At 43.5% G+C, this 21,549-nt stretch overlaps 1 protein-coding gene across 2 annotated transcripts in view; it reads right to left on the bottom strand.

Moving 5' to 3' along the window:
• Window positions 1–3,975: 3,975 nt before the first annotated feature.
• The window catches only part of LOC127578924 (glutathione hydrolase 7), a 46,163-nt gene continuing 28,589 nt past the window's right edge, over window positions 3,976–21,549 (bottom strand). For both annotated transcript variants that reach the window (XM_052031503.1, XM_052031504.1), the window contains 5 exons: window positions 19,782–19,934; window positions 18,209–18,326; window positions 15,555–15,692; window positions 13,215–13,314; window positions 3,976–8,899 (listed from right to left, as the gene is read on the bottom strand). In XM_052031503.1, coding sequence (XP_051887463.1) covers window positions 8,736–8,899; window positions 13,215–13,314; window positions 15,555–15,692; window positions 18,209–18,326; window positions 19,782–19,934 — 673 coding nt within the window. In that variant the 3' untranslated portion in view covers window positions 3,976–8,735. The remainder of the gene's footprint in view (window positions 8,900–13,214; window positions 13,315–15,554; window positions 15,693–18,208; window positions 18,327–19,781; window positions 19,935–21,549) is intronic.

Here is a 21,549-nt window from a genome sequence, read left to right as displayed (position 1 = left end):
GAAAGCCAACATCCCATTGGCCTTCTTAACTGCTCTTTCCACCTGTGAGGCAACTTTCAATGAAGTGAGAAGTATAGCTATGGGAGTCTGTAATGCATGTCTGCTGCTAACTTATTCCCTGAGATGGAGAAAGGGAGATCCAGAAAGTAATTTAATAGAAAAGTAATTAATGTCTGATCCGAAGAGGATGGGAAGGGAACAGGGCTGGCGGGCAAAAGCTAGTTCCTCCAAAAAAACATTCTTTCTCCTTGCAAAAAGTAAGCTGCTGAAGGAACTCAATTGGTTAGGCAGCATCTGTGAAGGTGAAGGGATAGTTGACGCTTCTGTCATGTAGGGTCTCGACCGAAACAAATTCCTACAGCAGCTTGTTTTTTTTTGCTCCCAGCGTCTGCAGTCCTTGCGTCTCCACTTTTCTCCTCCTTTATGGGTGCATGTTTTCCTGTTATATTTCTGCAGGGGGAGCAGTTCCCTCATACACCACCTCCCCACCAAGTTTATCTTAAAGCACCAACACTTGGTCAAAATTCTCTTCTTCTGAAAGAGCCTCAGATAGAAATTTGGTTCATCCGTTGATTGTATTAAACACACAATGCATTAGTGTCTGTCCATTGAACTCTGCTTCTGAAATTGGATTGCACTGAAATCAGTAAAGGTTGGCACAGTGACGTAGCAGTTAGCACTGCTGCCTCACACCTCCAAGGACCCTGATCTCCAGTGCTGTCAATGTGGGGTTTGCATATTCTCATTGTGACCCTATCCCGGTTGTTCTAAGCTCTAGCCTCCCCCCATATCCCAAAGATGAGCTGGTAGGTTAATAATCTACTGAAAATTACCTCTTTGTGTAGCTAAGTGGCGAAAGAATCAGAGGAAAGTGTAGTTGACAGCAAATCATTTGTGGAGCTACGCATAACAAGGAGTGCGTCTGCTGGGAGCTACTGGGCCCAACGACGTCCTTCTGTGTTCTAATAAGCAACTAAAACTAAATTTTAGACACATTAGTACACTGTACATTTCATGCATTCAGTAAAGGTCAAATTTCTATTCCATCTGTCCAAATTGTGCCAAACTAGTTGAGAAGCAGACATGCTGTTTTATTTTGATCCCATTCTGGTTCAAGAAAAACTCATATTTTCAAGAACTTTTTGCAGTCCTCAGATTGCAGTTCCTGAGGTACAATCACTATTGTAATTTAGGAAACACAGCAGCCAATTTGCTCATGAGAGGACCTCACTAGCTTTCTGATTCATCCCAATCCCTTTCTCTGCAAAGTTCTGGTTTATTTGGGCTGGAGCCAAGTCACCGTGATTCAATTCACCCATCATTATTCGCAAGAAGGGAAAATCTACAAGTAGATCACTGCAACGCTATACACCCAAAAGGTGAAAAGGTTGCTGTAACTAAAGGCATAATGAACAATTGAGAAAAGGTTGCAGTAACATTAGATGTGGAGAAGTACCCTACATGGAATTTGATATAATAGTCCTTTTGAACACTAAAAATATATTGAGTGATACTGTATGAAAGAAATCCCCATTTCACAATCTTAATAAATCTGCATAAATAGATGTGGTTGAATAAAGTGAAATGCACAAAAGAAGCTTGAATTACTTTGATATAAAGCAGCAAGACTATACTTAGAAGGACCTTACCATTATAGTGCCAACATGAGCTACTGCACTGGCAATGAATTACACAGGTGTTCAATGAAGTTCTTTTCCAAATTGGGAACAAAGATAATTCTCAGCTGGAGTAAGGCTAACACCTAGATAATTTGTCTGTTTTTGGAACAATGTCTAGACACCAAATATGTCACCTCTAACCATTCATATCTAACACCCTGGTGACTGAATCCTAATGCACGCTTTGATCCACTCCCTCATCAGCAGGTTCACTGACCTGCAGTGCCTTGATTTTAAAATGGTCATTCTTGTTTTCAAATTACTTCTTGGCTTCGTACCCTCTGTGCCCTTGCCACCTCCTCGAGCCTTACAACCCACCAGGATCTTTGAACTCCTGCAATTTCTTGTGTCTGCACAATTTTGCTTTTAATTGCTCTGTATCTGGCAGTTCTTCCCTCACAGCCTTAGTTCAAAGGTATAATAGTCCCTCCCAACCTTCTTGTCGCTAAACCTCCCTCACTTCCCAAAGCAGAATCACAGAACTGTTGTACCACAAAAAAAAGGCTATTTGGCCCAGTGAATCTGTGGTGGCTCTTTGTAATGCAGTTTAGTCAGTTCTTTTACACACAGTCCTGCAAATTATTCTATCAAGTGTATATCAAATTCCAATTTGAAATCCCTGATTGTCATATATGATATATGTAATACTGGTTGATTTTTAAAGAAATGTATAAACTGTTCCATGTTTGGAGAGAAGAATCCAGATGGCTGATCTCCGTAGTGAAGCTGCCATTTGTTTGGTGGTTGGCATGCTGACAGAAATGTGGTCTTTCTTTAAGTCTTTTTATAGATAAAATACCATCAATTGTTAGTTTAAATCACTGCCTGTAGCCAGCATCTTAGAGAATGAATGAAAGAAGATACCGAGACTTATTTTGTTTCTACAACACTGACAAAAAATGAATTCGAATCACAAGTACTCTCTGTGTGTGGAAGTTTTCTTCTCACATCCCCCCTCCCTTGATCTTTGCCCATCCATTACATGTGCCCTTTGGCTCTTGAACAATCCTCTAATGGAAATGCCTTTTCTCTATGTACTCTCTCTAAACCCATAGTGGTCGTGTACATCTCTGACAAATCTTTGAGACAAGGAGAATACCTCCATCCTCTCCAATCTAACCTTGTAGCCGAGATCCTTCAACGCTAAAACATAAGAAATAAGAAAGCAAAAAAATTGTAGATACTGTAAATACTCAGCAAGTCAGGCAGCATTTGTGACGAGAAAAGCAGAGTTAATGCTTCTGGTTGATGACCTCTCATCAGATGAAACTTCACCAACATGAAACGTTAACTCTGTTTCCCTCTTCACAGATGCTGTCTGTCCTTATTCCCAGCACTTTGAAGTTTCTATTGCAAAAGAAACAGGGCCAGCAGTGGGTCATATGGACCTTTTATGCCCCCAGAACCATTACAGTAAATCTTTTCTGTATCCTTTCTCAGACCTTCACATTCATCTAGGAGTAATGTCCCAGTTGTGGCCTAACCATTTTTTTTGTAATGATTCCTTTAGGATATTCTTTAAAACTTTTTATGTGACATTTTAACACATTTCCTCAGGATGCTCCGGTTTCCTGCCACATCCCAAAGACTTGCGGGTTGGTCGACTAACTGGCCACCGTAAATTGTCCTTAGAGTGTTAGAATCTGGGGGAATGGGAGTTGTGGGGGAGAATAAAGAAAAAGGATTAATGGAGAATTACTTTAAATGGATGATGGTAAGCACAGACCAGATGGGCTGAAGGGCCAATTTCCATTCTGTATCTCTCTATGATTCTCTGAGAGGGGACGGTCAATATAAATTACCACCAGTAAATTAAGGAGAGATGAGGATAGAGATTTCCTTATGCAGAGGAATAGTTGAGGGGTAGATGGCTAGATCTTTTAAGGGAAAAGTAGATAACCATTTGAAGCAGAAAACTCAGGGCTTTACTGAGAGATCATGAAAGTGGGAGTGGTTTTGGATTGTTCTAGAGCAGATGGTGCAACAAACAATCTGCTGGAAGAACTCCAGCAGTCCTCTGATGCAGGGTTTCGACCCGAATCGTCGACAATTCCTTTCCTCCCGCAGATGCCACTCCACCCTCCGAGTTCCTCCAGCCGATTGTTGCTCCAGATTCCAGCACCTACAGTCTCCTGTGTCTCTAAGAGTTGAATGGTTTTCTTCAATGCAGTTAAACTCTATGTCTCTCCACGGTACGCTATCTGATAAGCTTAACGTGGAGAGACATCTAGGAAGTGATGTTTGATACTTCAAGAAATAAGAACTCAACACTGTACAATGATGTTATTTCATTTAACTGTTTACTTATTTAAAAAAAACATAATTTTTGCCTTTTGATCATAAATGACAGCAGGTATGAGTCACAGTAAAACAAATTTATAAGTACAAGAAAAGCATCATTCACGCCCCACAGTAGCATAGACGCACTGAAGATAGCATTGCATGGGAAGCTGGTGAAACACAAGGAAGAATGGAGAGGCCATGCTGATGGATTAGATGGAAGGTGGGAGGAGGCTCCTGTGGAGCATAAAACCCAACACAGAATAGTTAGATAGAATAGGCTGCTTCTGTGTAGCGCTTTCTATGTGGATAAATACGTCAACCAGGGTGATAATATGGAACAATGAGATCTCTGCCTTAGTTCTAGATATTAAGCAGCAAGGCAATAGGAGATATTATTAGAAATGGCACGTGTCCCGAGACTGGGAAAAATCAGCCAGAGTTGTAGCTCTCAACTACTGTATACCCTGTCGGAAAGTGAACACACAGAGGCATTGGATGAGAAAAGGAATAACATTGAGCATGACTTCTCTCGAAATTATAGTTCTCATTGAGTTCTGGAGAAAATTTGGTGGATTTGGGCACTGTGGGTAACAATTGAACAAAAAAAGGATTAACAGCATTTTCTAGATTCAGCAAGATGTCACATTACATAAAAACAGATCGATATAATCCAGTGTCCTTGGGATTTTGGTAGTGCCGGAGCAGCAGATTTTCCAGACTCCTCTTAATACTTAAACCACACTTTTATTTTGAAGTTTTTACATGTTACACATAATAAATTTTCCAGTGAACCCTGTGAGCTTAAAGGGAGCAGGAAATATACAAACACTCAGACTCTGGCTCCGGCCGCAAACCTACCCACGCTTCCGACCCCTGATGTTCCAGATGCTGACCTCTGCCGCAGCAACACTCTGGACCCCTGACCGTGGCCACTCACTGCTTGCACCCTGGACACCCCCCCCACCACTCAGGTTCCGGACTAGCGTGTGAGCTAGATGCTGGACCATCAGGATTTCCGAATAATTGGAGTTTTACTGCAATAGGTTACATTAAGTATTGATGAGCCTTGTTTTCATGAACTTAAAGCAATGATAGACAACCAAACTTAAATGCGATGAACCTTCATGTAGAGTTTGTGGAAACAGTACTTTGCAACTGAAGTTTTACATTGAAACAATCCGAGAATGAACAACGTTAACAAATGGCATCAAGTACTGGTTTACAGTTATGTCAGTTTGCAATTCAGTGTGTTTAAAATGATTCGTGGCAGAAATACAATGGATGCTGGAATCTAAAGTAGGAAGAGAAACTGCTCAAAATACTCAGCAGGTCAGGCAGCAGGTGGGGTGAGGAAAGTAGAGGCAAAATTTCAGATTGATGACCTTTCACCAGAACTCTTTTTGTGATGTCAAAGTTTAGAATGTTTGCTGACCTATAAATCCAACTGTGCAACGCAATGTTTGTCTGTGAAAAGCCCAGCCTGTGTGGAAAGCACATTTCTGTACATAGGACATGCATTCAAGAGGATGGTGGGGTAGCGGAGCAGACTCGATGGGCCGAAAGGCCTACTTCTGCTCCTTTGCCTTGTGATTTTGTACCAAGGGATATGGGGAAAAGGCCAGGAATTGGGACTAGATGGGAGGCCTGCAACGCATCTTTTGATATTATTTGTGCAAGATTCTGGTCTACATTCAAGGGGGCCTGGCCTTACCCTATCCGTTGCCAGGGAGGCACTCATTGTTCTCCAGATAAGTTCTCCTGCAAAAGGCTTCCTTCATGTCTCCTTCCACCCAAATCCTAATGTTTCTCAAGGCCCCCAATCATGACTGAACCCCACTCCTAGAACCTCAATAACATGTCCAACTAACCTTGAACTGATCTTGTCCCCAGTGACCCCTATTCCCTGGACTCCTGATTCTATCTGCAACCAAGCACCCAACTCCCAATCCTGGAGAGACCCCCTGAAGCCCATTTGTGCCAGCCTGACAACTTTTGACCTTACTGATTCCCCCCAAAAGCCAATCAAACTGGCTCCCGTCCCATACAAACTGCCCAATCTTCCCTACCCCATCAACCTTCCCAGTATCACCTCACCACATCTGCCATTCACCTTAACACTTTATTCTGCATTCTGTTATTGTTTTCCCTTGTACTATCAATGCACTGATGTGATGAAATTATCTGTATGGATATACAGTTTTTCACCGTACTTTGGTACACGTGTCAATAATAAACCAATTTACCAAATTTAATTTACCACCTGACTTTGTCCACATTCAACATACAAGGCATTCTCTATTGTGCAAGATGCCTTGGGCCTTGAGAACAACAGAATTTCACAGCAGGAGCTATGGAAAAAAAACTGGCACTGCTCCCAATACAAGGTTGCTTTAATCTGCCTTGTAGGGTCCATAGAATCTGTAGGCCAGAAAGCACTGTACACAAATAAAATGGACCAAACTTTTAAAAAAATAAATAAATAGGTAGATAAATACAGGCCAACATGGAAGTATTTGGCACTAGTGACTATGAAATTATTCACAATGCAATTATATCACTGAAAAGAAGAAATCCTTGCACATCAATAAAGTGCACACATGTACTAAAATGCATGTGTTGAACTGTACTTCTGTAATGTATTTCTATTGACTGTAATGGAATCAATTTTCAAAGATGGATTTCAACAATGCATAAGTTAATACATGAAGAATTTAGCACATACAGCAGAGGGTGATTTCTAAATCAACAGTGATTTGAATGACAACAGTAAACCCAAGTACTGCAGCATGCTTTACATGGGCTGGCACTGGAGGTTGAGTAACAGGAAGGTCAAAAGGAAGTAAGTTAGGTGAGTATATGTTTTCTCCTATGCAGGAAGTATGATACAGACTTCAGCAGATTATATACTTCAACAGACAAGTACAAGTCCTCCCAAGGTTACGGCAGGATTCCGTTCCCGAGAACTGTTCGTCAGCCAAACAGTTCGCAAGTCAGAACCCAGTTCCCTCATGGCAGAACATGCCTGCAGCCCTGCGGCAGCCGGCAAATCCGTATCCCTGGCCTCCCAAACGCTCGATCGCACGTACGGACTGTACGTAAGTCGGGCATTTGTAAACTAGGGAAAGCCTGTTAAGTAAAACCAAAAATAAAAATTATTTAGAATTAGTGTGATCTTTATTAAAATATTTTGTGGAATTGGGCTACCGAGGAGCAGCGGTAAGCAATTTTAAAGAGTTGTAAGGGAAAAGGGAAGAAACTACGATGCAATTCTGATTTAATTATATCAGAATTTAGGTCATGTTTGTAAATGAATGTATCTGCCAACATTGATGCAACAACAGTGAAAGCTCATTTCCTGCCCCTCCTTCTTTCTCTTGTTTCAAACTGGAATGTTAATTTTTTTTTCAAATGTACGGTGACAAAATAGCTATGGTTTCTGCCAAGACTCTCAATATCCATTTGTTGATTTATGGATTAACTGTGCGAGGGGAAAAAAAAAATTTCCCGGTCTAACCCTGCCTGGCTCTGCAGGCCCTGTGGACAGCAGGAATGCCTGCAGATTGGTAATTACTTCTGCAGCTCTTGGCAGGCTGACCCTGAGCATTCCCACACCTGGAGGGAGGGAGACTGGGGCCAGAGGACTTCCAGATAGTTGTTGCTGCTGAGAGCCACATAAGGCTGAATGACTCACATGTGGTTCTGGTCACTTGGGAAGGGAAATCTTTATTGCATTTAGGACAGGTGAGCCTCTCCAGGATGTCACCTACCCCACTGGAGAGCGCAGTTAGAAGGCGGCTCGCTGTCGGATACCCCTCCGCCAACCCCCAACTAAAATCGTAGCAGGATCAGGTGTGCTCCTGATGGTTACTGAGATGATTGGCCACCTCCAAGCAGCAGCTGCGCTGGTGGGAAAGCCCCACACTGCCAGTGGCTCCTGCTCCTACGTGTGACCCTGCTTCAGGTACTCTCCGAAGTCATAGAGGAAAGAGAGGGTTGAAGCAGAGACAGGACTAGTTTAGGTGACTGGTCATCTGGTGGACCTGTACCATGGCCAGGCTGCTGGAGACTTAGTTGGTGCAGTGGATTCAGGTGTGGGTGGTGCGGAGATTGAGTATAGTCCACAGTCAGCACAGATGGGCTGCAGCTGTGGTTAGTGCGTTCCTCTGTATTATCTGCATTTCTCCTTTACTCATAGACACACTCCACTCCATTACTCTGGGTAACCAACTGTCAGTACACAATTAGTGGTAACCACAAAAGGGTGGGTAAAAGGTTACCAGGCTTCTGTTAACTTCAACTTTTAGATATAGAAACTGCATTCAAAGCAAGGTACGTTAGTGGGATAACATAAAGCAACTTGTAGGAAGAGGGCCTGTCAGCTATATCATTAGCTTACAACTTATCAATGGCTTGAAGTTCCAGGATCTTGGGAATCCTTGGAAAATCCTTGGAATCACCAGACTACAGGAATGAGAAAGCGAGGGAGATCTATGCGAGTAAGTATACATTTCACAATGGTTCTGAGGCAGGATGACTCGGTTTCCAGTCCAGACAACACTGGTGAACAGCAGAAGTTAGGCCACCTTAATTCAGAAACGTCAGCGATAACCAGACTCGAGGAGGAGAGTTGCACATCCAGGGTTTTGATTCTCCTCTTACCGTTTTCCATGACTATTGTTCTCTTCAACTAACCTGTCTCTCGTTTTTGTGGCTTCATAGCGAACCAAAAGAACAAAGAAAATGAGGGGAAACAAATACTGGCCGAATTTCAGGCTAGGAGATGACAGCCACTGCTGCCTCACTACTTCGGGGGTCCTTGGCACCAGTGATGAAGTCATTTATCCTCTTGGCTACATGGACCAAGGAAAAGGCGTCCTCTCTCACCACCGTGTGATTTCTCTCCACGAGGAATTCCACATCTTCCTCTGGGAATTCATCTGGTGAATGATAAAGAGGTCGGTATTACTGCATGGGATCAAAGGCATTTACATCACAGAAGGAGGCCATTCAGCCCACTTGTCCATGCTAGCCAACATACATTCATACATATATACGAAATAGGAAAAAGAGTAGACCATTCCGCCCCTCGAGCCTGCTTTGCATTCCATAAGCTCATGGCTGATTTCCTTGCAACCTCTGCTCTGCATTGCCAGCTATCCCTGACAACCCTTCACCATCTCCCCTTGCTTATTTAAGAAAGGATGTGCTGACGTTGGAGAGGGTTCAGAGAAGATTCACACGAATGATTCCAGGAATGAGAGGGTTAACATATGAGGAACGTTTGACGGCTCTTGGGCTGTACTCCTTGGAGTTCAGAAGAATGGGGGGGGGACCTCATAGAAACATTTCAAATGTGAAAAGGCCTGGACAGAGTAGATGTGGCAGAGTTGTTTCCCATGGTAGGGGAGTCTAGTACAAGAGGGCACGACTTCAGGATTGAAGGGCACCCATTCAGAACAGAGATGCGGAGAAATTTCTTTAGCCGGAGAGTGGTGAATCTGTGGAATTTGTCGCCACGGGCAGCTGTGGAGGCAAAGTCATTGGGTGTATTTCAGGCAGAGATTGATAGGTATCTGAGTAGCCAGGACATCAAAGGTTATGGTGAGAAGGTGGGGGAGTGGGGCTAAATGGGACAATGCATCAGCTCATGATAGAATGGCGGAGCAGAGTCGATGGGCCGAATAGCTGACTTCTGCTCCTTTGTCTTATGGTCTTATCAAAAGTCTATCTACCTCTGCCTTAAAGTATTCAAAGATACCACTTTCATTCTCTTTTGGGGAAGAGAGTTCCAAAACTAATGACCCTCTGAGAGGAAAAAGGTTTGGTCTCACCTCAGTCTTAAATTGGCAACTTATTTTCAAACAGTGATCCCTAATTCATAGCATCCAAGTCCATGACTAGAATCAGAGAGAGATACTGCACAGAAACAGGCCCTTTGGCCCATTGAGTCTGTGCCGACCATTAACCACTTATTTGCATTAATCCTACACTGCAGTACGTCCCCGGTTATGAACACCTGACTCACGGACACCTCCAAATATGAACAAGCTCCCATAATATTATTAAATACAAAAGTCCAATGTATGTTTGTTCCTACGAACAGCAGAACTAGTGCCGAGGCGACTGCCTGCTCCCCTTCTGGGCTTACGTCCGCGCCTGGGTGTCCTTGGAGATGGAGTACACGGTATCCCAGGCTCGGTGGACCCCCCAGGGGATCGCGTGTGTTGTAGACGGTGTCAACATTATTTTGATTTGAAGTAGTGTGTTTTGCAGTAGTTTAGTTATGCATCTGATTAGTTCTTTTTGTTGCAGTGATTATTGTACTAGTTGATGTAGTTTTTGACTATGTATGTCTTTTTGTAGTGCTTTTAGGTGAATAAACTTTTGTATATTAAAAAAACAGCTGAACTAGTTGCCTCTCTCTCTTTCCACCTTTAGTAGTTGTTCTTTCTTATCAGTTTTATGTGTTTTTGATGCCATTCATTACAATACTGTGGAGGTATGGTTACCATATTGCACGATTTTTGTGTATTTTCCGACTTCCAAAATTAACTTAAGGATGTCTGTTCCCGCCGCTGTCTGTAAGGAGTTTGTACGTTCTCCCCGTGTCTGCGTGGGTTTCCTCCGGGTGCTCCAGTTTCCTCCCACATTCCAAAGACGTACAGGTTAGGAAGTTGTGGGCATGCTATGTTGGCGCCGGAAGCGTGGCGACACTTGCGGGCTATGCCCAGAACACTCTATGCAAAAGATGCATTTCACTGTGTGTTTCGATGTACGTGTGACTAATAAAGATGTCTTATCTTATCTCATCTTATCTGTAAAACAGAACTTGTTCCTTACCTGGGGATAGCCTGTAATCCCATTTTTTATTCTCCTCACATTCCCATCAATTCTCCCCTCCAGACTCTACCACTCAGCTACAGGCAAGGAGCAATCTACAGTGGCCAATTAACCTACCAACCCGCATGTCTTTGGAGACACAAGAGACTGCACATGTTGGAATGTGGAGCAACCCACGAGACGCTGGGGGAACTCAGTGGGTCAGGCAGCATCTGCGGAGGGAAGTGGGCAGTTGACGTTTCAGTGCAGATGAAGGGCCTCGACCCGAAACGTCGACTGTCCCTTTCCCTCCATCGTTCCTGCCTGACCCGCTGAGTTCCCCCAGCATCTCAAGTGTCGCTACACCCCTTTGGGACAGGAGAGGAAACCAAAGAACCCAGGGGAAACCCATGCAGTCGCAGGGAGAATGTACCAAATCCACAGAGACAGTACCGTAGGTCAGGATCGAACCTGGATCTCTGGCACTGCAAGGCTGTGGCTCTACCAGCTGCACCACTCCACCTTCCATAACAAAAGTTGACCTGGCACAGGTGCCATTACCTACAAAGCAGTCCCAATGTGTCACATTAGTTTGTGGAAAAATTAGGGAGCAAAACTGAGTTTGTGTTGCTTCCTATAATTTATTCTTTGCGGGAAGACCACTGGATGTGATACAGTCACAACACTGCATTCACTGAATTTTCCCTGCATGGTGGTTGGGAAGATTGGAGTTAGGAGAGGAGTGGTGGGGGAAAGTGGTGTGGGGATGATCAGAGGAGGCGACAGATCAAACTGGGGAGGGCCCGAGAGAGGACGATGGGAGAAGGATAATGAGGAAACCTGGGGAAGGAGATTGAAGAGAAGAGCCTGAAGGGTGAGAATGAAAAGTCAGGATAAACTCACCACTTCCTCAGGAGGCTAAAGAAATTTGGCACGTCCCCATCGACCCTCACCAGTTTTTATTGATGCACCGTAGAAAGCATCCTATCCGGATGTATCACGGCTTGGTACGGCAACTGCTCTGCCCGGGACTGCAAGAAACTGCAGAGAGTTGGGGACACAGCTCAGCGCATCACGGAAACCAGCCTCCTCTCCATGGACTCTGTTTACACTTCTCACTGCCTCGGTAAAGCAGCCAACATAATCAAAGACCCCACCCACCCCGGACGTTCTCTCTTCTCCCCCCTCCCATCGGGCAGAAGATACAAAAGCCTGAAAGCACGTACCACCAGGCTCAAGGAAAGCTTCTATCTCACTGTTATAAAACTACTGAATAGTTCCTTTGTATAATGAGATGGGCTCTTGACATCACAATCTACTTTGTTATGACCTTGCACCTTATTGCCTGCCTGCACTGCACTTTCTCTGTAGCTGTGACACTTTATTCTGCATTCTGTTATTGTTTTACCCTGTACTACCTCAATGCACTGTGTAATAAATAGATCTGTATGGATGGTATGCAAGACAAGTTTTTCACTGTACATGTGACAATAATAAACCAATTCTAATATGCAAAGAAAAGAGGAAATTATCTTAAGTAGGTCAGCACATCCACCGACAGTCTTCACTGGTCAACCTCCTGACAGTAATCCATGGAGGAACAGACCCTTTAGGTAATGCAGGAGTGGATCCTAACCAGAAGGTTAAGACTTACTTCTGGAGATGAAGCGCACACCATTCATCAGTCATGCATGTGTGGTAAAGGATCATACAAATAGTCATCAAGCAGTCATGTATCCTACGTCAACTGATGTTTACAGCTGCTTATTAGACACTGTGTGTGTGTGTGTGTGTGTGTGTGTGTGTGTGTGTGTGTGTGTGTGTGTGTCAGATGCATGGAGGACCACAGTACAATGCACTGAGTCAACTCCAGCAGCTCATATTTAGTGACTGGGTTCTTGATAAAATTCTATTGTGTAGGGTACCAAAAATTGCACCATACAATGCTTATGGGGCCAATAAATCTTTGGGGATTGACGGTTACAATGTGATCAGGTACCAGTAGCTGTCGTTCAGGGGAAGCACTCCCACCTCTGATAAGAAGCTTGAGAGCTCAAGTTCCACAAGCTGTTTGGCTGATACTTCAGTGCAGTACTGAGAGAGTGCTGCACTGTCAGAGGTTTGGGATGAGATTTCAACCAGAGGCTCCAACTACCTCTCTGGATGGAACCAGAGCACTACTTCAAAGAAAATCAGGGAAGCGGTTGTCAATGTTCTGGACAATATTTATCCCTCAGAAAATTGATGATCCAATCATTATCACATTACACTTTGTGGCTGCTTGCTATGTACAAATTGGATGCATCTTTTCCAACATCACAGCAGTGACTTCCACTCTACCTCATTGGTTGTGAATTCCTTTGGCATGACAGAATGCACTTTATAACTGAAATAACTGTCAGGAAAGAACAATAAATGGTTTGATGTACTTACTGTCGACAAGCAAAACATCTGGCTGAAGCTGGGCGTAGAGTCGGCCAAGAGCAAGGCTTTCATTCAGATGCTTGTGAAAAGAGAATACATTCAACAAGACCTGCATAGATGTGTGATAAAGACAAAATGATGAGGGTGAATGCTATGCGCCACATGAACTGCTCCCTGTACAACTTTATAAGATATCTTTATTAGTCAGATGTGCATCAAAACACACAGTGAAATGCATTTTTTGCATAGTGTTCTGGGGGCAGCCCGCAAGTGTTGCCACGCTTCTGGCGCCAACATAGCATGCCCACAACTTCCTAACTCGTACGTCTCTGGAATTTGGGAGGAAACCGGAGCACCCGGAGGAAACCCATGCAGACATGGGGAGAACGTACAAACTCCTTACAGACAGTGGCCGGAATTGAACCTGGGTCGCTGGTGCTGTAAAGTGTTACGCTAACCGCTACACTACCATGCTTTATCCAGCGATATTTGTTCCCGTCCCCTCCACAACCCCCTGTTGCCTTCCCTTGCATATATCCAAAGCATTTACTCCAAGTCCTCCTCTGGCTTCAACTTCCACGTTACTTGACTTGGGAAAGCTCCTACTTCCCTCCTAGTTCTGTGTTTCGAAATTGTTCTTTATCCCCCTGTTTTATTTTCAGTGAAACAGTAAGTTACAGTAGGCATTTACAGAGCATGTGGAAATGCTGAAACAGGAAGAAGAGGCTTTTCAGCCGCCAAGCTTGTCCTACTTTTCAGATAGATTTGGAGACTTTCTGTCGACAGACTTCCCAGCAACAACAGAGGGAGGGGTGGGCCCTTTAAGTAATAGAGGAGCAGGTTTTAACCCCCGTGCAGTTGAGGCTTGTGTTATTGGGTAACATTGATCACGCATTGTTCGTCAGTTGATGCAAGCTTGTGGAGATGAAACAGGAAGCTATGCTGCTAAGGTTGGATGAAGTACAGTGGGAGGAGCCTCATAAGGAGCATAGAGCAAGAGACACAAGAGACTGCAGATGCTGGGATCTGGAGCAACAAACAATCTGCTGGAGGAACTCAGCGGGTCAGGCAGCATCTGCGGCGGGAAAGGAATCGTCAACATTTTGGGTCAAAACTCTGCATTAGGACTGGTGCGGGGTTTCAACTCGAAACGTCGACGATTCCTTTCCCCCCCACAGATGCTGCTCGACCCGCTGAGTTCCTCCAGCAGACTGTTTCTTGCTGGAGCATAGAGCAATTGGACCCAGCCAACGGAGAATGCCCAGAGGGGCTCAGTGTATACGTCATAAGCATGTAGGGAGTGTAACAATTTACAATGTGCATGAACATATTTAGTATTTCAGATTTACTCTTAGCACCATACAACACAGAAACAGGCTCTCTCCCACCCACCAAGTCCGCACCAACCATCAAGCACTCATTTACACTAATCCCATTTTATTCTCCTGTCACTCCCATCAACTCCCCCTGGATTCTATAACACCAACATACAGGAGGAAATTTACAGTGGCCATTTAACCCAATAGCCTGTACGTCTTTGGCATGTGGAAGGGAAACTGGAGCCAGTGGAGGAAACCCACAGGGAGGACATGCAAACTCCACACAGGCAGCACTGGAGGTCAGGATTGAACCCAGGTCTCTGAAGAAGTCAGTTAGTGAATCTACTAGCTATGCCATTGTGCATAGGGTGTAAAACTTAAATTATATAACAGAAATTCTAGACTACTGTACTTTGGGGGACTACTTGTCATTCTGTAGCTGAACTCCGTTTAATCACACATGCCTAGATCCATCTACCCCACAAGACCTATCAGACTAGGATCTGAATACTGCAATTGTCTCAACACAGAGCTTCTTGTGGGACAGAAATTCTAGATCCCTGTTGCCTAAGCAGTGTCTGCAGATTTCTTTGTGTTTCTACTTACATGAGCAGAAGAAAGAGATAGAGCTATGAATGTAACATCCTTCATTGAAGGCAGTAACTCTCAACTAAACTGCAGTGTCTGTGTTCTACAACCTAACAAGAGTCCTAGCACGTGATACAGGACAATCCTTACAGGTACTACATACACACACACACACACACACACTCACACTCACACTCACACTCACACTCACACTCACACTCCACGCTTTGTATGTGAAAAAAAACTTCTTGATTTCCCATTTAAATGGCTTAGCTTTAAATTTAAGATTATGTACTTAAATTTTAAGATTAAGTGTTCTTGGTTCCTTATTGGAAATAGGTTCTACTTCAAGAAATTCTTGAAGACACTTCAATCAGATCACCCCTCAATCTTCTAGAGTCATGGAATATAAGCTAAGTAACAAACAGAAATCCTTGCTGACCTCAGTAATGCTGCTCAGAGCTTTGGTTCCACTGGAAGCTCCCAAGGCCAGGTACGTTCCACACACACCTCGCAATGGCCGGACAATGGTCGGCAACAAAAAGGACAAGGGCCTTTTGCCAGCTTGAATAACATTTCTCTAAAACAAAGATAAAGATAGGAAACCATGAGTGAGTCAGGAATCATATTTTATTCTATCAGAAAGTCAGATCATATAAAAGCATAAGAAATGGAAGTAGGAGGCCACTTGGCCCCTCTTGCCTGGTGTACCCCTCAAGAAGACCATGACTGCTCTTTTGCCACTTTCCTGCTATCCCTTGATTCCCTTAACATCTAAAAACTATCAATCTGTGCCTTGAGTATACTCAACAGTTAAGATTTCACAGCCCTCTTAGGTGGACATCTCCAAATATTAACTACACTCTGGGTGAAGAAATTCCTTCTCATCTCAATCCTGATTCACTGACTCTTTATTTTGGGAGCGTGACCCGTTTCCAGGCACACCAACCCTCCGAAATATCACTCCTGAAGATTCCCTGTAAACCCTTGCAAGATTATTTTCATGTTCGAATTTCCTTATAATTTCTTGACCCTCCATTGCTGAATGGTGAATCTGAATGGTTCCAAGGATAATGTTGATACTAGAATACAAATTAGTGTACCTTTGAACTTGAAGACTTAAGAAAATGGAAAACAGAAATGGTCATAGGCCCTAATAGTGCAAGGGGTTGGTGAGTAGAAGTTTCTTCACTTGGAGCTGGATCGAACTGGCACCTGAAGAGGTAGGCACTGTCAATAGTGTGCCTCAGGCCTCAATTAGATTGTCAATTGCTAAGGCCTACAAGACACCACCACCCAGCAAGATTTTGTACCTCCACACAGCTTTTCCACCTGATCCCCAAATCCTTCCATTTTATAATTACAAGAAGATGAAGATTTGGCATTGAATTAGGGTGGTAAAGAAGTTGTATGGCATGCTTGCCTTTATCGGTTGGAGTGTCAGGAAGTCATGTTGCTGCTATATAAAACTTTGGTTAGGCTGCACTTAAGAGTATTGCGTGCAGTTCTGGTCGCCCCATTACGGGAAGAACGTGGAGGCTTTGGAGAGGTTGCTGAAGAGGTTTATCAGGATATTGCCTGGATTAGAGAGTATTAGCTATAAGGACAGGTTGGAAAACTTGTGTTGTTTTTTCTGGAGTGTTGGAGGCTGAGGAGAGTTTATAAAATTCTGAGACACAGATAGGGTAGATAGTGAGAGTCTTTTTCTCAGGTTAGAGATGTCAAATACTAGAGGACATAGCTTTAAGGTGAGAGGGGGGGATTTTAAGGGAGATGCGTGGGGTAAGCTTTTTATTTTTACACAGAGAGTGGTGGGGACTTGGAACACACTGCCAGGGGTGGTAATGGATGCAGACACGAAAGTGGTATTGAGGAGGTATTGAGGCAAGCACATGAACATGCAGGTAATGGAGGGATATGGATCACGTGGAGGCATATTGGTTTAGTTTAATTTGGCATCATGGTTGGCACAGATATTGTGGGCTGAAGATCCTGTTCCTGTGTTACGTACTTTTCTATGTTCTATAATCTATGATGAAATCCAACCACGATTGCATGTGTGCTGAACTCCATTTTGAAAATTTGGTTCCACTGAGTTCAGCATTCCTTTAACACAACGAGTCGCAGCCTGAGATGCGCGACTCCCCTTGGGAAGTTAATAGGGAGTCTGTCTTCAATCTGTTCGGTGACTGTGTACAGGAGGAGTGAAGTGGTGGACATTTCTGGTTGCTGTCACCAGGGTGGGAGCGGCACCAGGGTTAGATGTTTTCTCAAAATAAAATGTAATATCTTTTCAATAACAGCCTTTAATGATTCCTTGAAGGCTTCTCAGTTCAGCAGCATACTGACCTTATTATAGATTCATAGAGTTATACAGCATGGAAACAGGCCCTTCGGCCCAACTCATCCATGCCTACCAAAGTGCCTATCTACACTATTCCCATTTGCCAATGTTTGACCCCTATCTCTCTAAACCTTTCCTATCTGTGTACTTATCCAAATGTCTCTTAGATGTCGTAATTGTACCCGCCTCTACCACTTGCTCTACAGCTCATTCCATATACCCACCGCCCTCTGTGCAGAAAAAAATTGCCCCTCAGATCCCCTTTAAATCTTTCCCCTCTTATCTTAAACCTAAGCCCTCTGGTTGTAGGCTCCCAGGGAAAAAGGATTGTGACCACCCATCTTATCTATGCCCCCTCATGATTTTGTAAACCTCTATATAAGGTCACCCCTCAGCCTCCTTTGCTCCAGGGAAAATTGTCCGAGCCCATCCAACCTCTCCAGGCAGGCAGTGGTCAGGGCAGAAATATTTTGGGATGGGGCCCTGAAACAAGGTTAGGCTCCCGATTTCCATATGTAAAGGGTCTTAAACCCACATCATTCACTTGTCCCTAAATGATTCCTTGCTAGTACTTCAGCGTGCTCTGATAAAGTGAACAGTATATTTCCACCATGGAATCTGCACACCACAATTAGACATCCATTTCTCTCAAGTAAAACAAATGCACCCAGCAGTGAATTTCCAGATGGATATACTTCATTTGTGCTAGAATGGAGACAGATAGTCACTTTAATGCCAAAATCTTTGTTTACCATGTTCACTGTCGAATTGTCCTGTGTTTGGTCTGACCAGGAGAAGTCCAACATCTGACTGTTCAGAAGAACCCCGGAGGCTGTTATGATCCCGCTACCGAAGGGTCGATTCAGAGAGCTGCACAACAGGTGAACAAAGATCTGTTTTAACTTTAATACTCCTGCAGGTCTTGCTTAGCTCTGGGATTACCGAAACTTTCTGAATCATCCTTCCCTTTGCTGAATGATCAGTATTTATTTTCAATTCAAAATATCTTAAAATGGAACAATATATCTCGCAAATCTTAAAGTGCCTTGTGGGCAATTAACTCCTTTGAAGAGCAATAGCAATTGTCATGCAAGTAAAAAATAACGGCCAGTAAATGCAAAGGGTAGACATCAGTCCTGTGCTGTAGACACGCAAAATGGCGCCAGAGCCTGGAGACGGCATGGTAGTGTAGCGGTTAGCGTGACGCTATTACGGCGCCAGCGATCGGGGTTCGATTCCCGTCGCTGTCCATAAGGAGTTTGTACGTTCTCCCGTGTCTGCGTGGGTTTCCTCCGGGTGCTCCGGTTTCCTCCCACATTGCAAAGACGTACAGGTAGGTTAATTTGGGTTTAAAATGGGCTGCGCGGACTCGTTGGACTGGAAGGGCCTGTTACCACACTGTAAATAAAATTTAAAATTTAAATTTAAAACTCATTGCAAGCTGCTCTCTGCAGATCTACTCATTATTTTACCACACTGAAACAGTGGTTCCCAGCCTTTTGGAATGAAAACTCTGCTGGTTCACACTCGGTATAACACAAGCCCACCCTGAGCATTAGTAGCTACTACATTAGTACCATCAGCAGTAATAGCTGCTGCTTTTGAAGAGTTAGGTACTGTCCTGGGAATTCCTGGGAACTGACAATAGCCCTATATCCAGGAAATCTAAAACACCATATAATTTAATAACTTCTATTTTTTTTGTCAATTTTCTGTTTAAATTCGTTCAATATTATTCAAGCCTCATGAATCCCTGTAATCTTTGCTAACTCCATCTCTCCCCACCACTACCCTGAGGAAGGTGGTCGTGCTTACATCCACTATGTTGAACACATGCGCATGAAGTATGCACGTTGAACTCAGTGGAACCAAATTCCAGAAAAGGTGTTCATCACATATTCATTACAAAGTGGAACATCTAGCACGTATAGCTGAGGATGGAATTCTATCTCAAGTTTTTGTAACAACAATAAGATAAGGAAACTGTTAATAAGTTTAAACAGACTGATCTTGAACTTTCTCCAACAAATTCAAATCTTTTGTATGAAATCAGAATCAATTTCATGGTTTTCAAAAGGTAATTCATTGTGTATGGTGTTTCAAGATACTTTAATGCAAAAGGTGCTATATAAATGCAGGCATCATTATACTAAGATCAAAGACACCTGTAAAGGAACTATGATTCTCATAGCTTGATAACAGAGAGGAACTTATACTGATCCAGCCTGGTACAATTAAGTCATTTGCTTCAAAACAATCAGCTCCATTTAGATCTGATTCCAGAAAGATGGAAGTCTATCTTAAAAATATTGTTGTATTGTTTACCTTACAATGGAAACGATGAAGTCATCGGGTCCGATAACGTGCACTTGGCTTGCGGAAGGTCCAGTCTCCAGGGAATTGAGGGGTAGATAGTGGCTTGGGGGGAAGGCCACACTTTCATTGATCAGCTGACGCAGAGAATTAGCTTCCAATTTGCTGAAAGGAGAAAGCAAATTAAATTTGCATCACAATGAACTGTAGATTGGATTAAAAGGCCTGCATTCCATCAAAGGTTTTTCCAATATTTTTTAAATTCATGTGTGTGCCTCAGGCAGAGCCAACAGTGGTGCTCAATCTCAGCTTCCCTTTGAGAACATGGTTGTTTGCCACCTTGTTGAAACATTGGAGTCCATTTAGTGAAGGTGCTCCCACAGTGACGCTGAGTAGGGAGTTCCAGAAAGTCAACCCAGTGAGGAAAAAGAAACAGCAATAGATTTCTGAGTCAGGTGTTGTGTAACATGATGTGAAACTTACAGGTACCCCTATATACCTGCTGCCCTTACCCTGCTAGGTGGTAGGCTTTGCAAATTTGGGAGATGCTACTGAAGAAGCCTTAGTATTTTAAGATAAGATTTCTTTATTGGTCACATGTACATCCAAACACACATCTTTGCGTAGAGTGTGCAATCGATCTAGAAGGTGGCTCTCAGTGCAGCCTCGGTGGATGTCCCTTTTCTCCCTTCTGGGAGAAGATACAGGAGCTTGAAAGCCCGGACGAACAGCTTCTTCCTGTTATCAGACTTCTGAACTGCATCACTTCTTTCACATCCCCTTCCTTCCTGGTGGTGCTGCCACGTTCTTGCACTCTAAATTCTAACTCTCTCCGTTATTCTGTTATTGTCATGTTAGCATTTCTTTTTGCACTACTTCAGACTGCATTACAATCTTTGCACCGTTCTCTTCTTTTGCGCTCGTCGTTGTATTTATTGTATTTATCATTACCATGTACACTGTTTACTCTGTGAGCTTCACTCGAGCAAGGAATTTCATTGCCCCCTGGTTTTTACGACAATAGGTTGATCTGATCCGGTTTGATTTAGTGTGTTGGATGGAATATCAACCAAGTGGGCTATTTTACAGGAGATACAGGAGCCTGAGGGCACATACCACCAGGCTCAAGGACAGCTTCTATCCCACTGTGATAAGACTATTGAATGGTTCCCTTATACAATGAGATAGACTCTTGATCTCACAATCTACCTTGTTGTGACCTCGCACGTTGTTGTCTACCTGCAATGCACTTCCCAGTAGCTGTGACACTTTACTTTGTACTCTGTTATTGTTTTTGCCTGTACTACCTCAATGCACTCTGTACTAACTCAATGTAACTGCACTGTGTAATGAATTGATCTGTACGATCAGTATGCAAGACAAGTTTTTCACTGTACCTCGGTACAAGTGACAATAATAAACCAATACCAATACTTTATCCTGGATGCTGTCAAACTTTTTGCCCGTTTTTGGAGCTGGGCTTATCTAGATAAGTGGAGAGTTTTCATTCATGCACAAGAAACATGAAGCCCCTGTGGTTGGTGGAAATATTTTATGGAGTCACTGCAAGGTATCCAAATGACTGGCTTTTTAGCTGCATCAATCACCAGATAGGTTGCTGGACACGTCCATAGTGGTACAGGACTTGAAATGGTAATATTTGAGGGATGGGGTTAGGCTCTTTGTTTGTGGAGATGATCATTGCTTGGCATATGAATCTTAGCTGCCATTTAATAGCCCATGCTTGAATGTTGTCTCAATCCTGCTGCAAGCAGACATG

Source organism: Pristis pectinata, chromosome 16, assembly GCF_009764475.1.
Source record: "Pristis pectinata isolate sPriPec2 chromosome 16, sPriPec2.1.pri, whole genome shotgun sequence".
Taxonomy (NCBI): Eukaryota; Metazoa; Chordata; class Chondrichthyes; order Rhinopristiformes; family Pristidae; genus Pristis; species Pristis pectinata.
Note: the sequence above shows the minus strand (reverse complement) of the source record. Positions and strands in the feature narration are given on the sequence as shown.